Genomic DNA, 19,019 nt, shown 5'->3' with positions numbered 1-19,019 from the left:
AAAAAAAAAAAAAAAAAAAAGCCATTCCAATAGCTGTGAAGTGACAGCTCATCATGGTTTTGATTTTTACTTATCTTATGACTAGTGATGTTGAATACTTTTTCATATAACTATTGGCCATTTGTATGTCTTCTTAGAGAAATGTCCACTGAGGTCCTTTGCCCATTTTTTGATTGGGTTAGCAAATATTCTGATTTTTTATAATGCCAAACTGTTTTCTAGTATACCAACTTCCATTTCCACGAGTAGTGTATAGGAGTTTGTGTTCATATTACCAGATTTATTACTTTTGGCCAATCTAGTCTAAATTGAGATTTTAGGTTTTAGAAAATGTTTGGTTGTGGTCTTAATGTACATTTCTGTAATTACTAATGAGGTCAAGTATCTTCACATGGGTCTATTGTCATTTACATTTCTTTTGTGAAATGTTTCTTTATATCTTTTGTTTATTTTTCTGTTGGGTTGCTTTTTTCTTACTGGTTATAAGAATTCTTGGAAATATTTGGACATTCTAATCTTTTGTGAGTTATATGTGTTACAAATATCTCTCAGTGGCTTATCTTTTGCTTTTAGGAATCTTTTATTAAAAAATGTTCTTAGGATTATTGTGGCCAGATTTATCAATATTTTATGGTTAGTGTATTTGCTGTCTTATATTAAAAGTCTGAGATTTTAAAATTTCTCCTAAATTTTATCTTAAAGTTTTAAAATTTTAGAGTCTGTATCTCAACTACGTTTTGAAAACTGTGAAGATGGAATTTTGATTAAAATTACATTTAATCTGCTGGGCATCGTGACTCATGCTTGTAATCCTGGCACTTTTGAGAGGCCGAGGCAGGAGGATCACTTGAGTCCAGCAGTTTGAGGCCAGCCTAGGCAACAACAGAATGAGACCCAGTCTCTACAAAAAATAAAAAAAATTAGCTGGGTGGTGCACGCCGGTCATCTCAGCTACTCAGGATGCTGAGGCAGGAAGTTCACTTGAGCCTGGTAGATTGAGGCTGCAATGAGCCATGATCATGTCACTGCACTCCAGCCTGAGCAACAGAGCAAGCAAGACCCTATCTCAAGGGGAAAAAAATGCATTGAATTTATAGATCAATTTAGAGAGAATTAACATCATTACAATATTGTCTTTTAAGTTCTTACTATATATATTTATTACTGTTTTTCTGAATATACACACAGATTATTTCCAGAATAGAATGGATTGTTATTACTTACATACAGCAAAGAATAACTACATGACTCCCTTCTGTGCTAAGTCTTACCTCAAGAGAAATACCTTGAGAGCTGGCAGGATAAAACCCTACACAGAAGGAATCTGTATTGTAAATGAGGAGCCTTGAAAACATTTATCCAGGTGTTTACATAGAGAAAAGAAGCAACTGCTTCCTGCTTTCTCCTCTTCTGAGAGAGTTCCTTGGAAATCTAAAGAGAAGGATCTTGGGTTCTTTTTCTAACCCTCTGGAATATAGATAAATATTTCCACTGTAAATATAAGTCCAGAGTCTTCTGCTCCATCAAAGGAAGCCCCCTTGGTCTAGGCGCCTACTCTCTGCCACCCCGCCTTGAAATGTAAACACATAACCTCCAGAAGGTAAATCTTAGTTTTCTCACTACTAAATCAGTTATAAGTTACTTTTTAAGACTTTCATTTAGCCCAGGTTTTGGTAAAATTTGTTCAGAAGGGACAAACTGCAAAACATAAGAGTTTCTCTGTATTCCTAAAGTCTTTTATTCGTAAACATATCGCTCCATATATTTAAAGTTCTTTTAAAATGTTCTTCCATAAAATTTCGTACAGAAAAGACTTTCATTTCTTTCCTTGTTTTACTGTATTAGCTAGAACCTCAGTACAATGCTGACTAGAAATGATAATAGCAGGCATCCCCATCTTGTTCCCCAATTTTAAAGAAATTGCCTCTCACTAACAATGTTTGTTGTTTTAATAAATAATTTTATCAGGTTAAAGAAGTTACCTTCTATTCCTATTTTGTTAATAGCTTTTTATTTAGAATGGGTATTGACTTTATTCAATGTGCCCTTCTGTGCTCTATTGATATGATTATGTGATTCTTGTCATTCAATAAGTTGGTGTGGTGCACTACATTTGTAGACTTTTTCTTTTTCTTTTTTTCTTTTTTTTTTTTTTTTAAGAGACGGGGTTTCACTGTGTTAGCCAGGATGGTCTCAATCTCCTGACCTCGTGATCCGCCCGTCTCGGCCTCCCAAAGTGCTGGGATTACAGACTTGAGCCACGACGCCTGGCCGACTTTTTCTAATATTAAGTCACTGTTATATTTCTGGGTTAAGCCCAAATTTCTTATAATACTGTGATAGTATAGATAACATTTATGTAGCAAATATCTGTTCTAATAACACTGTTGTGAAAGCTTTACATATGTTAAATTATTTAATCTCCATCACAGCCCCATGAGTTAGGTGATATCATTATTATTCTAATTTTATGAATGGTGAGACCAAGAACAGAGAAATTAGTTCACTTGCTCAAGGTCATAGAAATAGTGGTAGAGCTAGATTTTCAGCACAAGAAGTTTAGTGCCAGACTTCATGCATATCTACTTTCTATATCACTGGAACTGATTTACTTATTTTTAAAAAGGATTTTCACGTTTGTTTTTATAAGTGAGATTGGCGTGTTATTATTTTCCTCTTTCTTTTCTTTTTTTTTTGATATTCAGATTATACTGGTCTCATAGAAAGAGTTGAATTGCATTAGTTCTTTTTCTCACGTACCAGTGAGTTATTTTTAAGTATCTTTTAAAATTTTCAATGTATGGAGTTTTATTTTTTTTGTTGACTTCTAATTTAGTTACAGTGTCATGACAGAACTTGCTCTACGTGATATCTGTTCTTTGAAATCTACTGAGACTTGCTTCGTGGCCTGGCCTGTTCCATTTTTAAAACATTCAATATGTGTTCTTGAAAATAGTTTGTGTTCCAATTTAGAGAGCAAACTTCTGTACATGAAGCTTGTTAATTGAGCTTTTAGGATCGTCTTTATATTCACTGTTTTTTTGCCTACTTGGTTTATCTATTAATGACTAAGAAATTAAAATTTTCATTATAGTGATGTTTACCAATTTTCTCTGAAGTTCTAACAGTTTCTTTTAATGATTTTGAGACTATCTTATAGAATGCACTAAAGTTTGGGATAGTATTTCTTCTTAGTGTATTGAATTTTATCATTATGTAGTGACATTCCTTATCCTTAATAATACTTTTTCTATTGAAGTCAAGATTTCATTTCTTAATCCAATATAATAGATGGCCTTTAACTGGTGATTACTAGTAAAATGTCATCACTAGAGGAAGCTCTACATTTATGAATCAAGAAAAAATTTTAACAACCCAAACCAGAAGTGTTCAAAAAACAACACTCTTTGGTAATACCAAAGAGAAATAAAAGACCATAAAGAAATCAGGGGGAAAAAAAGACAAATCACCTATTCCCCATCCTCAAATAAGGCGGGAGGAGGAAAATTAGACTAAGAACATACACTGAAGAAGTAACAACAGCAACAGAAACAGGGTAAAATATTTTCAAAGATACGAGAAGATAATTAAAATTATATACCCAAAAAATTACTTTTCAAGTCTGAGGCTTCGTATAAACAAAAACTGGCAGAGCTTCCATAATCAGATCTGCACTAAAGGAACCATCAAAGTTTTATCTCAGGAAGAAAAAACTGATTTTAGAGATCTAATGCAGATTGAGTATCACTTATTTATCTGAAATGCTTGGGACCAGCATTTGGATTTTGGAATATTTGCATTATACCAGTTGAGTATTTCTAACCTGAAAATCCAAAATCTGAAATGCTCTAGTGAGCATTTCCTTTGAACATCATGTTGGCACTCAGACTGTTTTGGATTTTGAAACATTTCGGATTTCACATTTTTTGGATTAGGGATATTCAACCTGTATTACCTCTTTATAACTTTCTTTGTGTTGTTATTGGCCAGTATTTTAGCTGTATCTTTTGTTTACTGTACAAGTGTGTATATAAGATTATACTATAAAAATGTTAACTTTTTGTACAGTGATGGATGCATGTCTTTAATTTTAAGATTTGTATTTTTTCTTTCTTTTTTTTTTTTTGAGATGGAGTCTCACTGTATTGCCCAAGCTAGAGTGCAACTTGAGTGATCTCACTTCACTGCAGCCTCAGCCTCCCAAGCTGAAGTCATCTTCCCACCGCAGTAGCTAGAACTATAGGTGCACACCACCATACCTGGCCTTTTTTTTTTTTTGCATTGTTATTTTTTGTAGAGATGAGGTCTCACAATGTCGCCTAGGCTGCTCTTGAACTCCTTGGCTCAAGCAGTCCTCCTGCGTCAGCCTCCCAAAGTGCTGGGATTATAGATGAGAGCAACTAGGCCAACCTTACGTTTTCTGTTTCTAAATGTTCCATACAGTTCTTCTATAAATCTGCTTGGTCATTTTTAATAGCCTTTTGTCATTTTTTCATTTTTATTATTTCATCTTTTATTCCTTTAAACATTTCATATGTAGCAATTTTGTGTTGATATCTAATGATTTTAATACCAAGATACCTTTGATGTTTATTTTTATTGTTTTTGTTATTTGATTGTGGTGCTTTGTTCTTTGAGTAATTTGGAATCTGTGGTTGTGAGCTCATTCTTGTTTGTTCTCAATATGTGAAAAATTCAGATTTCATTGCAGTTCTTTCCCCCAAAGAAAATCTGCATTTCCTTTTGCTAGGAGGCAGGTAGTGGTACTGCCCTGAGTCCACTTTAGCTCTCCTCTAAGTTTCTCTCTTCAATTAGGGAGTCTCCGGTTTAGTTTCTGTCTCGTTGCTTCTGGCTTGAGGTGTAGCCTCTATGTCAAGGGCATTGCTTGTTTTTTATGAAAACAACCTACAAATATTTATCAAATTTTACAAATATTTATTTTGACCATCATATCGTTTATTCCTAAACTTTTTCCTCATTTGTGGAAATTGAGGTACTATAAGGTTAAATTAGCAGCTCCCATGCATTTACTGTATTAGCATAAGGAATTGAGACCATATCAGGACACCATTCCATTAAGAAGTAGTTTATTTATGTCAGGACACCATGCTGTTCAGAAGTAGTTTATTTATTTTAATTTGTCCTAAGGTGAATAATTTTGGCTCTTCTTGACTTAATAATAGCTATTCTGATGGCCAAATTTGGTCTCTAGGTTGCAGAATTGGTAACTTATATTCTTTTTACAAAACTGTAGGAACTAGTCCAGGCTAGTGAGCGATTAAAAAACCAATCCAAAGAGCTGAAAGACGCACACTGTCAGAGGAAACTGGCCATGCAGGAATTCATGGAGATCAATGAGCGGCTAACAGAATTGCACACTCAAAAACAGAAACTTGCTCGCCATGTCCGAGATAAGGAAGAAGAGGTGGACCTGGTGATGCAAAAAGTTGAAAGCTTAAGGCAAGAACTGCGCAGAACAGAAAGAGCCAAAAAAGAGGTTAGTAGTCAGGCAAATTTTGTAGTGCCCATGGGATAGTGATTAAAGCTACTTTTTAAAACTAGTGATATCATATATAATTTTTTATTTAATATTTTAAAGTTATTTTATAGTTTGTTAATATTATTTAATATGGATTTAAACATTTGAATTATCTTCCTGTTACAAGGTAAATTCTCATTGGGATAAATGTTTTGTTTGGAAAAAGATTATAATCATGAAATCTGCTTTTTTGATTCTGTTTTAAAGCTGGAAGTTCATACAGAAGCTCTAGCTGCTGAAGCATCTAAAGACAGGAAACTACGTGAACAGAGTGAGCACTATTCTAAGCAACTGGAAAATGAATTGGAGGGACTGAAGGTATCTTTTGACTTCACATTTATGAAGCTTAATTAATTTTCTTCTCTTTAGACTTGTTAGGATTGTTAGCTTATACACTATATTCAGTGTGCAGTGAAAACTAGTCATTCTTCAAACCTAGTATTCATAATTCTCATTCTTACCAGTAGGAAGCTGACACTGATTTCTTAATTATACTGAAGAAAATGGAGGACTATGTTTAGTGGGAAACATGAAGCTATCAGGAAGAAGTTAGAATGTTTATGAAGGACTGCCTGCCTACCCAAGATGTACTGGTAATCTGCATGGGAGTCATGGTTAGATATTCAGAACCTCTCTATATCTTATAAACGACTCAGGAGAAGCTCAGGGGTAGCTTTGCAGACACTTGTGTTTGTTAGGATAAGATGATAATGGGCATAGTTGAAAACATCTCAGCAGAAGGTGCTTTGCAAGGGAAATCCTTGAGCCGTTCTGGAGTCAGACTACCTATTCTTAACTTCTTGCTTCACCAGTTACTAGCTGTGTAACATGTAACATTGGACAGAACGTTATGGGGCTGGGCACAGTGGCTTATGTGTGTAATCCCAGCACTTTGGGAGGCCGGGATGGGCGGATCACCTAAGGTCAGGAGTTTGAGACCAGCCTGACCAACATGGCGAAACCCCATCTCTACTAAAAATACAAAATTAGCCAGGCGTGGTGGCACACGCCTGTAATCCCAGTACTCAGGAGGCCAAGGCAGAAGAATTGCTTGAACCTGGGAGGTGGAGGTTGCAGTGAGCCTAGATTGCACCATTGCACTCCAGCCTGGGCAACAAGAGTGAAACTCTGTCTTAAACAAAACATAACAACAATTAACCTCATTATACTTTAATTTTCTCATCTCTAAAACTATTTCATGTCAAGAGTGCATACATACATTTGTAAGCTGACACGTTATAAGTGTTCAGTAACTGTTAGTGTAGTAATGGTATCATGTATATTACAATGAGTGAATTAAGATCAAATTGACGTGATATTTTTACCATACTAAATAATAGTCTGAATGTGGTATCTGCCTTTTATCTTTTTTGACTCCAAACTTTTTCCATCCTGTTTCCTCTGCTATACCTGTCAGGCCCCATTTCACCTACTTCTTTTAGGACCATGCTTAGTCTACTGTCCAATTATCCATAAATGTAAGAATCATACTACTTAAAATCTACATACTCCTGTACTGCTTCTTGGAATTCTGTTAATACCTGTAGCTTAGCTCTTATTGTAATTATTTATTTGCAAATCTGTATATTTCCAACTAAACTGTGACCTAGCTTATTGAAAATACAGACAGGTATATTGTTAATTTGGCCCTGGCAAAGGACCAGATATTTAATACTTGTTTAATAAACCTGTTAAGTTAATGAATGAATCATGTGGTAGAATTAGTCAGAACTTACTTTTTCTCTGACAATTGAATTTCAGTGGTTGCAAGTCAAATTCCTTTGCTATAAATGGAAATATAAACTCTTGATTTTATTCTTGTTTTTGTTTTGGGAGTTTGTTTTAGTTCATCATGAATTCATAGTCCTGGTTAGCTTTATGAAGTAGAGATGTGTATTCTATATACATCTGTACCTCTAGAGCAGGATTAGTATATAGAAGTAATTACATCACCATCGCAGATACTTTTCAGTCAGGGCCTGCTTTGTTTCCAGCACTATTCTAGGAGCTTTGGGTGGTAAGAATAATAAAGTACAAACTAGAAGAAATCTTAGGCATTATTTTTATTTGAGAAAATTGAGGCTCAGAAGAGTTAAATATTTTATAGTCATAAGTGATAGAGTACAATATAAACCCAGGTTTTCTAACTTTCATTCACATATTTTATCTAATAGTTTACTTTTTATTTTTTTCTACAATAAACATTACTGCATTGGAAACTGTATCATGTTTACCTACTTGCCAAACACATCTCTGTGTCATCTATAAATTTGAAATAATATAACACCTACCTAGTAACTTAGTAGTTAATGCATTTAACATGTATAGGCCAGAACCTGGCACATAGTAAAGGGTTAAAACATATTTTGGCTGTTTTAAAGATAGTAGGAATCTTCACTTCATTGAGAATACTTTTGACAGACTTAAAGAGAGAAATAGCCCTACAAAAAGAGTTAAAGACTTCAATATCTCACTTCCAATAATGAATAGAACATATACACACAAGATCAATAAGGATATTGAGGTCATGAACACCACTATAACCAACTAGACCTAACAGATACAGAGTCAGCCCTTCATATCCATGAGTTCTATATTCGTGGATTCAACCAACCATGGATCAAAAATATTTGGAGGAAGAAAATTAGATGGGTGCATTTGTACTGAACATGTACAGATGATTTTTCTTGTCATTATTCCAAAGGTAAAAACTGCTTATATGGCATTTATATCACATTAGGTATTGTAAGTACAGATCGTGACTTTTTAATCAGCCACAGACTGCATATACTACAATGATCCCTAAAGATTATAACGGAGTTGGAAAAATTCCTGTCACCTAGTAATGTCTTGATGATCTTGAACCTGTGTAAACCCTATATTAATGTGTTTGTTGGTGTCTTAATTTTTAACAAAAACATTTCAAAAGTAAAACAAAAATTTTACAAATAAAAAAACTTATAGAAAATGGATATAAAGAAAGATAGCTGGGTGCGGTGGCTCACGCCTGTAATCCCAGCACTTTGGGAGGCTGAGGTAGGTGGATCACTTAAGGCCAAGAGTTCGAGACCAGCCTGGCCAACATGGTGAAACTGTGTCTCTACTAAAAATACAAAAATAAACTGAGCATGGTGGTGCACTCCTGTAATCCCAGCTACTCTGGTAGCTGAGGCATGAGCATTGCCTGGACCTGGGAGGTGGAGATTGCAGTAAGCTGAGATTGTGCCACTGCACTCCAGCCTGGGTGACAAGAGTGAGACTCTGTCTCAAAAAAAAGAAAAAGGTACATTTTTGTACATCTGTACAATGTGTTTGTGTTTTAAGTGCTACTACAGAAGAGTTCAGAAAGTTTTAAAATAGGAAATAGCTTATAAAGGTATAGTAAGCTAAGTTTATTATTGGATAAATAAAATTTTAAAAATAGTGTAGCCTAAGTATAAAGTGTTTATCAGGTCTCCAGTAGTGTACAGTAATGTCCTAGGCCTTCGCATTCACTCACCAGTCACTAACTCATCCATGCCAACTTCCAGTCCTGTAAGCTCCGTTTATAATACTTTACATGACATACTAGTTTTTATTTTTATACCATACTTTTGTGCCATATTTATATGCAACATACCATTTTTGATCTTTTATATCACATTTTTACTGTATCTTTTCTATATTTAGAGACACAAGTGTTTACTATTGTGTTACAGTTCCGTGCGGTATTCAGGACAGTACCATACTGTACAGGATTGTAACCTGGGAGCAACAGGCTATACCCTATAGCCTAGGTGTATAGTAGACTGTGCCATCTCGGTTTGTGGAAGTACAATTTATGTTCACACAAGGACAAAATCAGCTAATGAGATGCATTTCTCAGAACATATCCCTGTCATTTAGCAATATGTGACTGAAATCTAGAGGTGATTTAAAGTTTATGGGAGGATGTGTGTAGGTTGTATGCAAGCACTGTACCATTTTATATATGAGACTTGAGCATCCATGGATTTTAGGTATTCAAGTGGGGTCCTGGAACCAATGCCCTATGGATACTGAGGGACAACCATGTATAGAACTTTTCACCCAACAACAGCAAAATGTACATTATTTTAAAGTACACATGGCAGATTCTCCAGGATAGACCATACGTCAGGCCAAAAAACATCTTAGCAAATGGAAGAAGATTGAAGTCATATAAGGTATCATCTCCAACCACAGTGGAATGGAGCTAGAAATCAATTACAGGAAAAGAAAAAACCTGGAATGTTCAAAAATATGTGGAAATTAGTGAACACACTCTTAAGCAACCATAAGTCAAAGAATAAATCACCAGGGAAATTAGAAAATACATGAATGAAAATGAAAATACAATGCACCAGAACTTACAGGATGCCATAAAGGCAGTGCTGAAGAGAGAAATTTATAGCTATAAATGCCTGTATTAAAAGGAAGGACTAAAAGGGAAGAAAGTAAAAATCAGTAACCTAACTTTATACCTTAAGGTACTAGAAAAAGAAGAGCAAACTGAATCCAAAGATAGCAGAAGGAATGAAATAATAAAGATTAGGGCACAGCTAAATAAAATAAAGACTAGAAAATAATAGAATCAATAAAATCAAAAGTTAGTTGGTTAGAAGTCAACAAAATTGGCAAACCTTTAATTAGACTGACCCCTTCCCAATAAAAAGAGCTAAAGAGGGAGAGATATTGCAAATAACTAAAATCAGAAGTATAAGGGAAAATTTTATTACTGACCAACAGAAAACGAAAGAATTATAACAGGAACAACTGTATGCCAACAGAGTAGATAACTAGATGAAATGGACAAATTCTTAGAAGGAGACAAATAACCCAGTATGACTCATGGCAAAATAGAAAATCTCCGCAGACCTGTAACAAGTAAAGACATTGAATCAGTAATCAAAAACCTTCTGACGGACCCTCACGCACTCCACAACCCCATTCCAGCGGCTTATTAAAAAAAGACGGGCAACTTTCTGATAAAGAAGAGTCCAGGACCACACCACTTCACTGGTGAATTGAACCAAACACTTAAAGAAAAATTAACACCAATCCTTCTCAAACTCTTTTTTGAGAAGGCACCTGTAGTCCCAGCTACTCCGGGGGCCAAGGCAGGAGGATCACCTGAGACTTTGGAGGTCGAGACTATAGTGAGCCATGATCGGGCCACTGCACTCCAGCCTGGGTGACAGAGTGAGACCCTGTCTCAAAAAGAAAGGTACTTGAGACTTGAACTTAAAATAAATCCACCCAAGTTGCAGGCTGCAAGATCAACACACAGCAATCAGTTGTGTTTCTATAAGCCAGCAATGAACAATCTTCAAAGAATGTTAAGAAAGCAATTCCACTTAACAATTGCATCTGAAAGAATAAAATACCTTGAAACAAATTTAACCAACTAAAAATGACAAAACATTGCCAAAAGGAATTAAAGAAAATCTAAATAAATTGAAAGACATCTCATGTTTATGACTAGGGGAATTTAATATTGTTAAGATGCAGTACCTAAAGTTATGTACAGCTTCAACTCAGTCCCTATCAAAATTCAGAGTCTTTTTTGCAGAAATAAAAAGCTGATCCTCAAATTCATATGGAATTGCAAAGGACCTGGACAGCCAAAACTATCATAAAAAAAAGGACAAAGTTGGAGGACTCATACTTCAGAACTTATTGCAAAGTTACAGTAATCAAAATAATGTGGTACTATCATATACATAAAACTCTCTGCACAGTAAAAATTTTACTTTTTAAAGTATTTTCAGCAACCATGTAACCAATTTATCATGTATCCCTTAATTTTGATCTTGTTTCTTTTTAAAATTGTAGAAGATTTGTTGGTTTTTCTCAGTGTTTCTTCTGTCGCTTCAAAGTTTGGCTTGTCCTCCTCTCAGAGTTTTGATAAGTATTTAATTCTGCTTTCTTTTGGATGTTTGTTGGGTCTAAAAATAACTGTTTAATCTGTTTGGAGTTTGTTTTGCTAAATGGTATGACATGAGATTCATTTTTGTTATTTTATTGCTAGCTGGTGATTCCAATTTCATTTATTAATCATTGCCTTACCTAGTGCCTGAAGATGTCTCATATATTGAATTAAATTATTTCGGGGAGCAGATCTGTCACAGTGATACTTTAGTAAAGAGTTATAGTATGTTTTAATATTTGAAAAGTGTATTTTCCCACTCACCCCTTGGTATTTTCTTTGACATTTTTACCAGTTTATTCTTATCCACGGAGTAGAAACATGTCTCCGTGCCCTTCTATCCCCACGTTTATAAAGAACTTTTAATTAGAATTATGTGGAAGATAACATGAAAAATATTGAATACATGTCCATTTAATCTTCCCTTTTAAATAGTTTGTTTCAACACTTCTAGGTTTTTTTCGTATAAATCAGAAATTTCTCACTGTTACTCTTCCGTTAACAATGAAATTTTTGTTGTTTATTGCTTATTTTAATATCTGGAAGTATTGATTTGTGTTTATCGTATGCTATTGCTTTACTCAATTCTCAATTCTAACACATTTCACTAGATTTATTTGTATTTTCTATGTGAACAATTAAATAGAAATAATAAAGATGTTATTTTCTTCACAATATTCGTATTTTTAACTACTTTACATGTTGGTGAGAGAGACTATTTTACATGTTGGTCTGAAATGAATGTTACATAAGAGTGATAATGGAAGACATCCTTTTTGTTGATGTTTCTGAATTTACTCAATGTATCTCTAAAGGCTCACCATAAATAGTATTTGGATAGCTCAAAATGGATACTTTTAAATTAAAATAATTACTGTTTTTTTTTATGTGATGGTTTTATTGTGGGACTTAGGGTAGTATTTGGAATTATTACTGGATTTTATAAAATGCTATTGGGTAGGGGTACATTCTGAGATTATTTGGATTTTAAAATTTAATCTATTAAAATAATTCATTTTATGACACAGTTATTAATAAGTTTGCTGACATTAAATTATCTTCAGTGCCTGCAGTAAAACCTATTATTTCTTGGTAGGTTTTTCTTTTTTACAGATGGGTTAATATCATTTTCGTAGCGATGCTTAAGAGCAAGAATCTGCCTTGCTCTGGTTCTTCTTAAGTTAAGCAGACTTTTTGCATGTTAGGCTGCCTAATAAACCATTGGACAATCTGGATCTGGCACATGAAAATATTTTTTTCGATAAATGGTTAATATTTCAGTGGACACGCCAGGGCTATTTCTCTGGCCCACATCACTTCCTTTGCTCTTTTTAAATTATATACTTCAAATATGAAGGAGTCAGGGTATTTTTCCTTCTACTTTAAGTCAACTACGCTTACCAGTTTTATTGCCCTTATGACTGACTTCAAAAAAAAATACACTGACCTCCAGATCTTGATTCTTTGTTGTCCCTAAACTTAAGTGCATAGGTTCTTTTAGTTTTAAAAGTTTTATTGCAACTGGGGAGACAGATAAGATATAACAAATTAATGACCTTTGGAAAATTACAAAGCTTAGGAAATCTTACAGTCATAATCTGTAGTCTGTATCAGTTTTCTGTTTACCCTTTAGGCAGTACCTGGAAGAATCTTTGGACTTTACATTTTCTTTTCTTTCTTATTACTGAGAGAATATTTCAGCCTTATTTCTAAAAAGGTAGACTTCAACCCAATTTCTTCTCCTTAATCGTATCTGAAAGTGAAGAGACCTGTCTTTTTTTTTCTAGTGTAGATATGAAGGAGATGTTAGTTTAGACCTCTGCCATTTCTCACAGGACTGTTGCAAAAGGTTTCTGTCTTTATTTTTGTACATTCTATTCTACCATTCCTTTGTCGATTTTAATTTTTTTAAGACACAGATGTCCTTAAAACTTTTTATCAGTTCCTCAACAGATTTAGGATGCAGTTAGATTTTTCTCTTACTCCATATACCAACAATAATTCTAAATAAATTAGAAATTTAAATGTAAAGCAAGAAATCATGTAAGTCCCAGCTAAAAATTTGACTAAATATGTAATCTGTGTGTGAAGAAAACTTTTTAAAAGTAGCAACAAAGACTATTAAGGAATGTAAACTGAGGAAAATATTTACAATATATAGAAGACAAAAAGTTAGTAGACTTAATATAGAATTTTATTTTTGTTAGGATGTACAAAAAATGCAGTTATATGAATACTCATTTATATTACAGAAAGAAGTTATTTAATATTTTGTTATTCTTGTAGATGCACTAATCTTTAGTTATTACTTCTATAGCAAAAACAAATTAGTTACTCACCAGGAATATGCAGCATAGAACATCAGCAAGAGATAACCAAACTAAAGACTGATTTGGAAAAGAAAAGTGTCTTTTATGAAGAAGAATTATCTAAAAGAGAAGGAATACATGCAAATGAAATAAAAAATCTTAAGAAAGAACTGCATGATTCAGAAGGTCAGCAACTTGCTCTCAACAAAGAAATTATGATTTTAAAAGACAAATTGGAAAAAACCAGGAGAGAAAGGTAAGAATCACATTATTTACTATATAGTAAATACTTATTGAGTACCTGTTTTGTGTCAAGTATTGGAGATACATAAACAATAAATATATCTTAGACCTAAAGAAGACCAAAATCAGGATTGGCAAATAGAAAATTATAATGTAGCATGATAGAAAAGCGGATGGAATGTTAAGTATAGGAGCACATATAGGGAAGGCACAAAAGATAACTTTGGTACATCTAGGCTTTCTGAACAAAATTACTTCTAGCTCGGCATGATGGCACACACACACATACCTGTAATCTGAGCTACTTAAGAGGCTGAGGCAGGAGGCTTACTTGAGCCCAGAAGTTCAAGCCCAGCCTAGGCAACGTAGTAATACCATATCTCTACCAGGAAAGAAAAAGAAAAAAAAAAAAAAACGATAAACTTCGAAGCTGAGATATAATTAGTGAGAAAGAAGTAGCTAGGGAGGAGTGTCCAGGGAGGATGTGCTAAGATCTAAAGGAAAAGGGGGACTTGCCACCTTCAGAAAATGAAAGATGTTTACTATGACTGAAACATAAATAGATGGGAGTGGTGAGAAATAAAGCTGGAAAGTAAAATAGACGCAAAGTCATAACAGAGTACAAGGCATTTGCACATTATCCTCAGGCCATTGAAGGAAGGTGACATGATTATATTTACATTTTTGAATGACCACTCTTGCTACTGTGTGGAGAGTGAAGTGGGAGGAGCAGTCTGAAGGTAGGAATCCAGCTTGGAGAGATGAGGTGTGGGCCTCAGGTGGTGACAGTGAAGATGGAGAGAAGTGGATGCATTCCATCTACTGAGAAGATAGAACCTGGAGAACATAATAAGCAGCTGTGAGAAATGAGAGAGCAGGAGAAATTGTCAGTTACACTCAGCTTTCTGGATTTCAGGAAACTGAATATATGTTACTGTCATTCTCATCTTATATTGGAAGCCCGAGTTTATTCAGTTTGTTGCATTTATTCATTCAGCAATATTTTTTAACCTACCATGTGTGACACACTGTTGTAGGGACTGGTACAAAAAGACAATAACAATGAAAAAAAATTCCTGTCCCATAGAACTTTCTATAAGTAAAACATAGAATATATCAGATAATGATAAATGCTAAGAACAAAAAATTAACAGGGAGTAGGGTCTATGAAGCATTCAGGGGAGGATCAAATTATATAAATACAGGATGGCCAGGGAAAACGATACTGAGAAGGTGATTGATTTCTCAGTTAAAGACTAAAGAAAAGGTATTTATACAGATGTATGAGAAGAGCATTCTACATGGAGAAGAGTAAGTTTTTTTACAAAATAGTGAGGAGGCCAGTGTGCCTCAAGTAGAATAAAGGGAGAAGAATAGTAGAGGCAAGTGAGAGAGGCAACAGGGGCCACATCATGTAAAGCCTTGAAAGTCATATTTAGTGGATGCATAGTTTCTTATTCTGAGTAAAACTATTGCAGGGAATTACAGTCATGCATCGCTTAACACCAGGGATATTTTCTGGGAAAGGTATTGTGATGTGATTATATACAAGATTTTTTTTTTAAAAAGGGTACACCTATATAAGGCACTTATCATAAATGAAGCTTATAGGACTGGAAGTTGCTCTGGGTCAGTCACAACTACAAGGTCTTCAGGGACAGTTACACACATGGAATTGTCATTTCCTATGACAACAATGCCTTCTTCAGGAATACTTCCTGAAGGACCTGCCTGAGGCTGTTTTACAGTTAACTTTAAAAAAATATATATTAAGTAGAAGATGTATAGTCTAACGATAAGAAGTATAATATAGTAAATATATAAACCAGTAACATAGTCATTTATTATTAAGTATTATGTACTATACGTAATTGTATGTGCTATACTTTTACACTGCCAGCAGCACAGGTTTGTTTACACCGACGTCACCACATACACATGAGTAATGCTTTATGTTAGTACTTTAAGACAGTTACAGTATCACTAGGTAATAGGAATTTTTCAGCACCACATAGTGTTCCCATAAGATTATAATAAAGTTGAAAAATTTACACAGTTATGGACTAATACATTATGGACTAATGGCAGTCCATAGTTGATCAAAATGTCATTATGCATTACATGACTATAGTAGAATTCTGAGCAGAAAAGCGACGACTGATTTGTGTTTTAACAGGATCACTCTGAATAATAGGTTAAGAGTAGTCTGAATTAGGTAAGAGCAAAAGCAGTGAGACCACTTAGAAGACGACTGAAGTAATCCAAGCAGAAGATGACAGTGGCTTTGGCCTAGGGTAATGGCAAAAGGGATAAGAAGGGTTTGAATTTTAATGATCTTTAAAGGTAAAGATAGCAGTGTATTGGTGGACTAGATATGATATGAGGGAGAAAAAGGAAGACTCAAGAATGATACTAAGGTTTTTGGTCCAAGTGGTTGGAAGAATATATTACTAGAAAGGACGACTACAGGAGAGGCAAGTTTTGGATTGGGAGTATTATCAAGGGCACATTTTTCCCCCAACAAGACTCTTTCATAAACAGAAAGAGCTCATTTTAAACAGTTACAATTGAGATGCTTATTAGACATTCAGTTGGAGATGTCAAATAGGCTGATGTATAGACCAGCCTGGATTTGGGGGAGGGAGGTAAAATCCTGAGAATATTATCACTTCCATGGCATTTAAAGCTCTGAGACTATATGAAAACACTTAGTGAATGGGTACAGATAGAAAAAAATTTCCTAGCACTGAGCCTTTGGGTACTCCAATTTTTAGAAGTCGAGAGATGAGGAGGAACCAGCGAAGTGGATAGAGAAAGGGCAGTGAGAATGACAGGAGAATAACAGGCAAATTTAGTGTCCTCATGTTGGCAGCGGCAAATCCATACGAGTTTGCAACAACCTCAGTTCTTGCCTCCTCAGAATAAAGAATTAGACCAAGGGGCATAAGACAGAGGGAGAGACCAAGGCAAGTTTTAGAGTAGGAGTGAAATTTGTTAAAAAGCTTTAGAACAGGAATAAAAGGAAGCAAAGAACACTTGGAATTGTGCCAAGTGGGTGACTTGAGAGATTCAAGTGCGTGGTTTAACCTTTGACTTGGCATGCTTCTGTGGAGTTGCATCCCTTCTCTGATTCTTCCCTTGGGGTGGGCTGTCCACATGCACAGTGACCTGCCAGCACTTGGGAGGGGCTGCATGCACAGTGTGTTTACTGAAGTTGTACACGTGCTCACTTGAGGCATTCTTCCCTTGCTAGTCTAGTGCTCCTAGAAGAAGATCATATGCCACCAGTTAAACCCCACCATTTTTTCTCTTAGTGTGTATGCTCGAGCCCACTTGCCTAACTCCTGAATCTTATTGGGAAGCTGCTGATCACGTTTCAGGCATTTCTGTCTAGTGGGAGACTGCCTTTTCCTGGCACCAGGTGTGATCAACTATTATTTTAGAGACAGTTTAACAACCACCTGGCCATCACCTGATGTGGCCATTCCTGGTTGGGGGTGTGGGGGCAGGGGGTCCCTCCTGTCCTGCTTACATCTGCCTGACTGCCTACTGTAACAGCAGAAACCAAGTGAAGAAAGCACATAAAGTCTGTCAGCATGTCAAATAAAATGAGTTCTGAATCAAGTGAGATAAGGACTAAATAATGGCATTTGAGTTTAGCAATATGAAGGTCATTGGTCACTTTGATAAGAACAATTTTAGTGGAAAAGCAAAGGCAAAGACCCTACAGTAGGATTAAAAGAGACTGGAAGGAGAGCAGTTGGAGACAGAACATAGAAGTAAAACTATTGTTACTTGGAGTTATCACACAAACAAGCAGTGAACTCAGGTAATAGCTAGAGGAGAAATTATCTCAGAGAAGATATTTTGCTCTTTGTTTTTCTGTGTGTGGTTTTCTTTTTAAGATGGAAGAAATAACAGCATGATTGTAATCTGATAGAAATTGTCTCATAGATGATTGGAGGAGAGAGGAGAAGAGGAAAGTACTGGAGAAAAGTACTTGCGTACTTCAGGATGTTCATAATGAAGGGATGGGCCTTACTCAATCTGTTTTGTTTTGTTTTTTTAACCTATCAGAAGAGAAAGTAGAGTATATTGATGGGAATTTGTCTGTGTTGAGCTCTCTTGTTGAGTTGGGCATATTGAACTTGCAGTGCTTGGAGGATGTCTTTGTGGAGATGTCAAGTCAGCAGTTTGAAGGCCACAAAAGCTTCAAATGTGGATTCAGAGATAATCAGCTGAATACATAAATAAAACCAACTAGTGTCATTGATGAGATACCTCAGGCAGCATGTGTAGAGAGGGAAGAGACAGCACCCAAGACAGAATACTGAGGAGCATTGGTATTTACAGGAAGGGTAGAAGAGTCACAAAGGCAACTGAAAAGAAGCCAGGAATGTAGACTAAAAACTAGTAGAGCATGGGATCCCTGAAGTCAAAGCCAGACAGCATGTCAAGAGGGCAAGAGTGGACAACACTGTCAAAAGTGGCCAGCCGGTTGGATGTAATCACAGTCAGGCCAGTGTTGAGTTTTGAGAGAGCTGTTTTCTTGAGATGGTGGAGGCCGAAGCCAGATTTTGGTGTGGTGGAGAGCAACTAAACCATGAAAAAGTGGTTACAGAAACTGTTTCAGGATGCTTACCAGTGAATGGGAAGACAAGGATTTGGGAAATGAATTGTAACACAGGCTATGGGGAGAATTTGTTTATTTTTAATATGGAAGAGACTTAAAGCTTGTTTAATGCTAACAGGAAACAGGAAAAAGATCTTCTGTGTTAGGAAAGCTTCCTAAACATAACTAAATTTAACATCTGTCTATAGATAATAGTGAAGTGACACATTTGCTTGGAGATGGAGGTTAGTTTATTTTCCTTGAATTTGTCATTTAAATTATAATTTATCTTCAATAATGTTATGTAGGAGATTTTTAAGATTACACTTTTTTTTTTTAATTAAGTTCTAGGGTACATGTGCATAACGTGCAGGTTTGTTACATATGTAT

At 35.2% G+C, this 19,019-nt stretch overlaps 1 protein-coding gene across 1 annotated transcript in view; it reads left to right on the top strand.

Annotated features, from left to right (window-relative positions):
• The window catches only part of CDC42BPA (CDC42 binding protein kinase alpha), a 333,136-nt gene that overhangs the window by 202,491 nt on the left and 111,626 nt on the right, over window positions 1-19,019 (top strand). The window contains exons 13-15 of the mRNA XM_017882327.1: window positions 5,255-5,497; window positions 5,747-5,857; window positions 13,783-14,030. Coding sequence (XP_017737816.1) covers window positions 5,255-5,497; window positions 5,747-5,857; window positions 13,783-14,030 — 602 coding nt within the window. The remainder of the gene's footprint in view (window positions 1-5,254; window positions 5,498-5,746; window positions 5,858-13,782; window positions 14,031-19,019) is intronic.

This window comes from Rhinopithecus bieti, unplaced genomic scaffold (genome assembly GCF_001698545.2).
Source record: "Rhinopithecus bieti isolate Rb0 unplaced genomic scaffold, ASM169854v2 scaffold_13261, whole genome shotgun sequence".
Lineage (NCBI taxonomy): Eukaryota > Metazoa > Chordata > Mammalia > Primates > Cercopithecidae > Rhinopithecus > Rhinopithecus bieti.
Note: the sequence above shows the minus strand (reverse complement) of the source record. Positions and strands in the feature narration are given on the sequence as shown.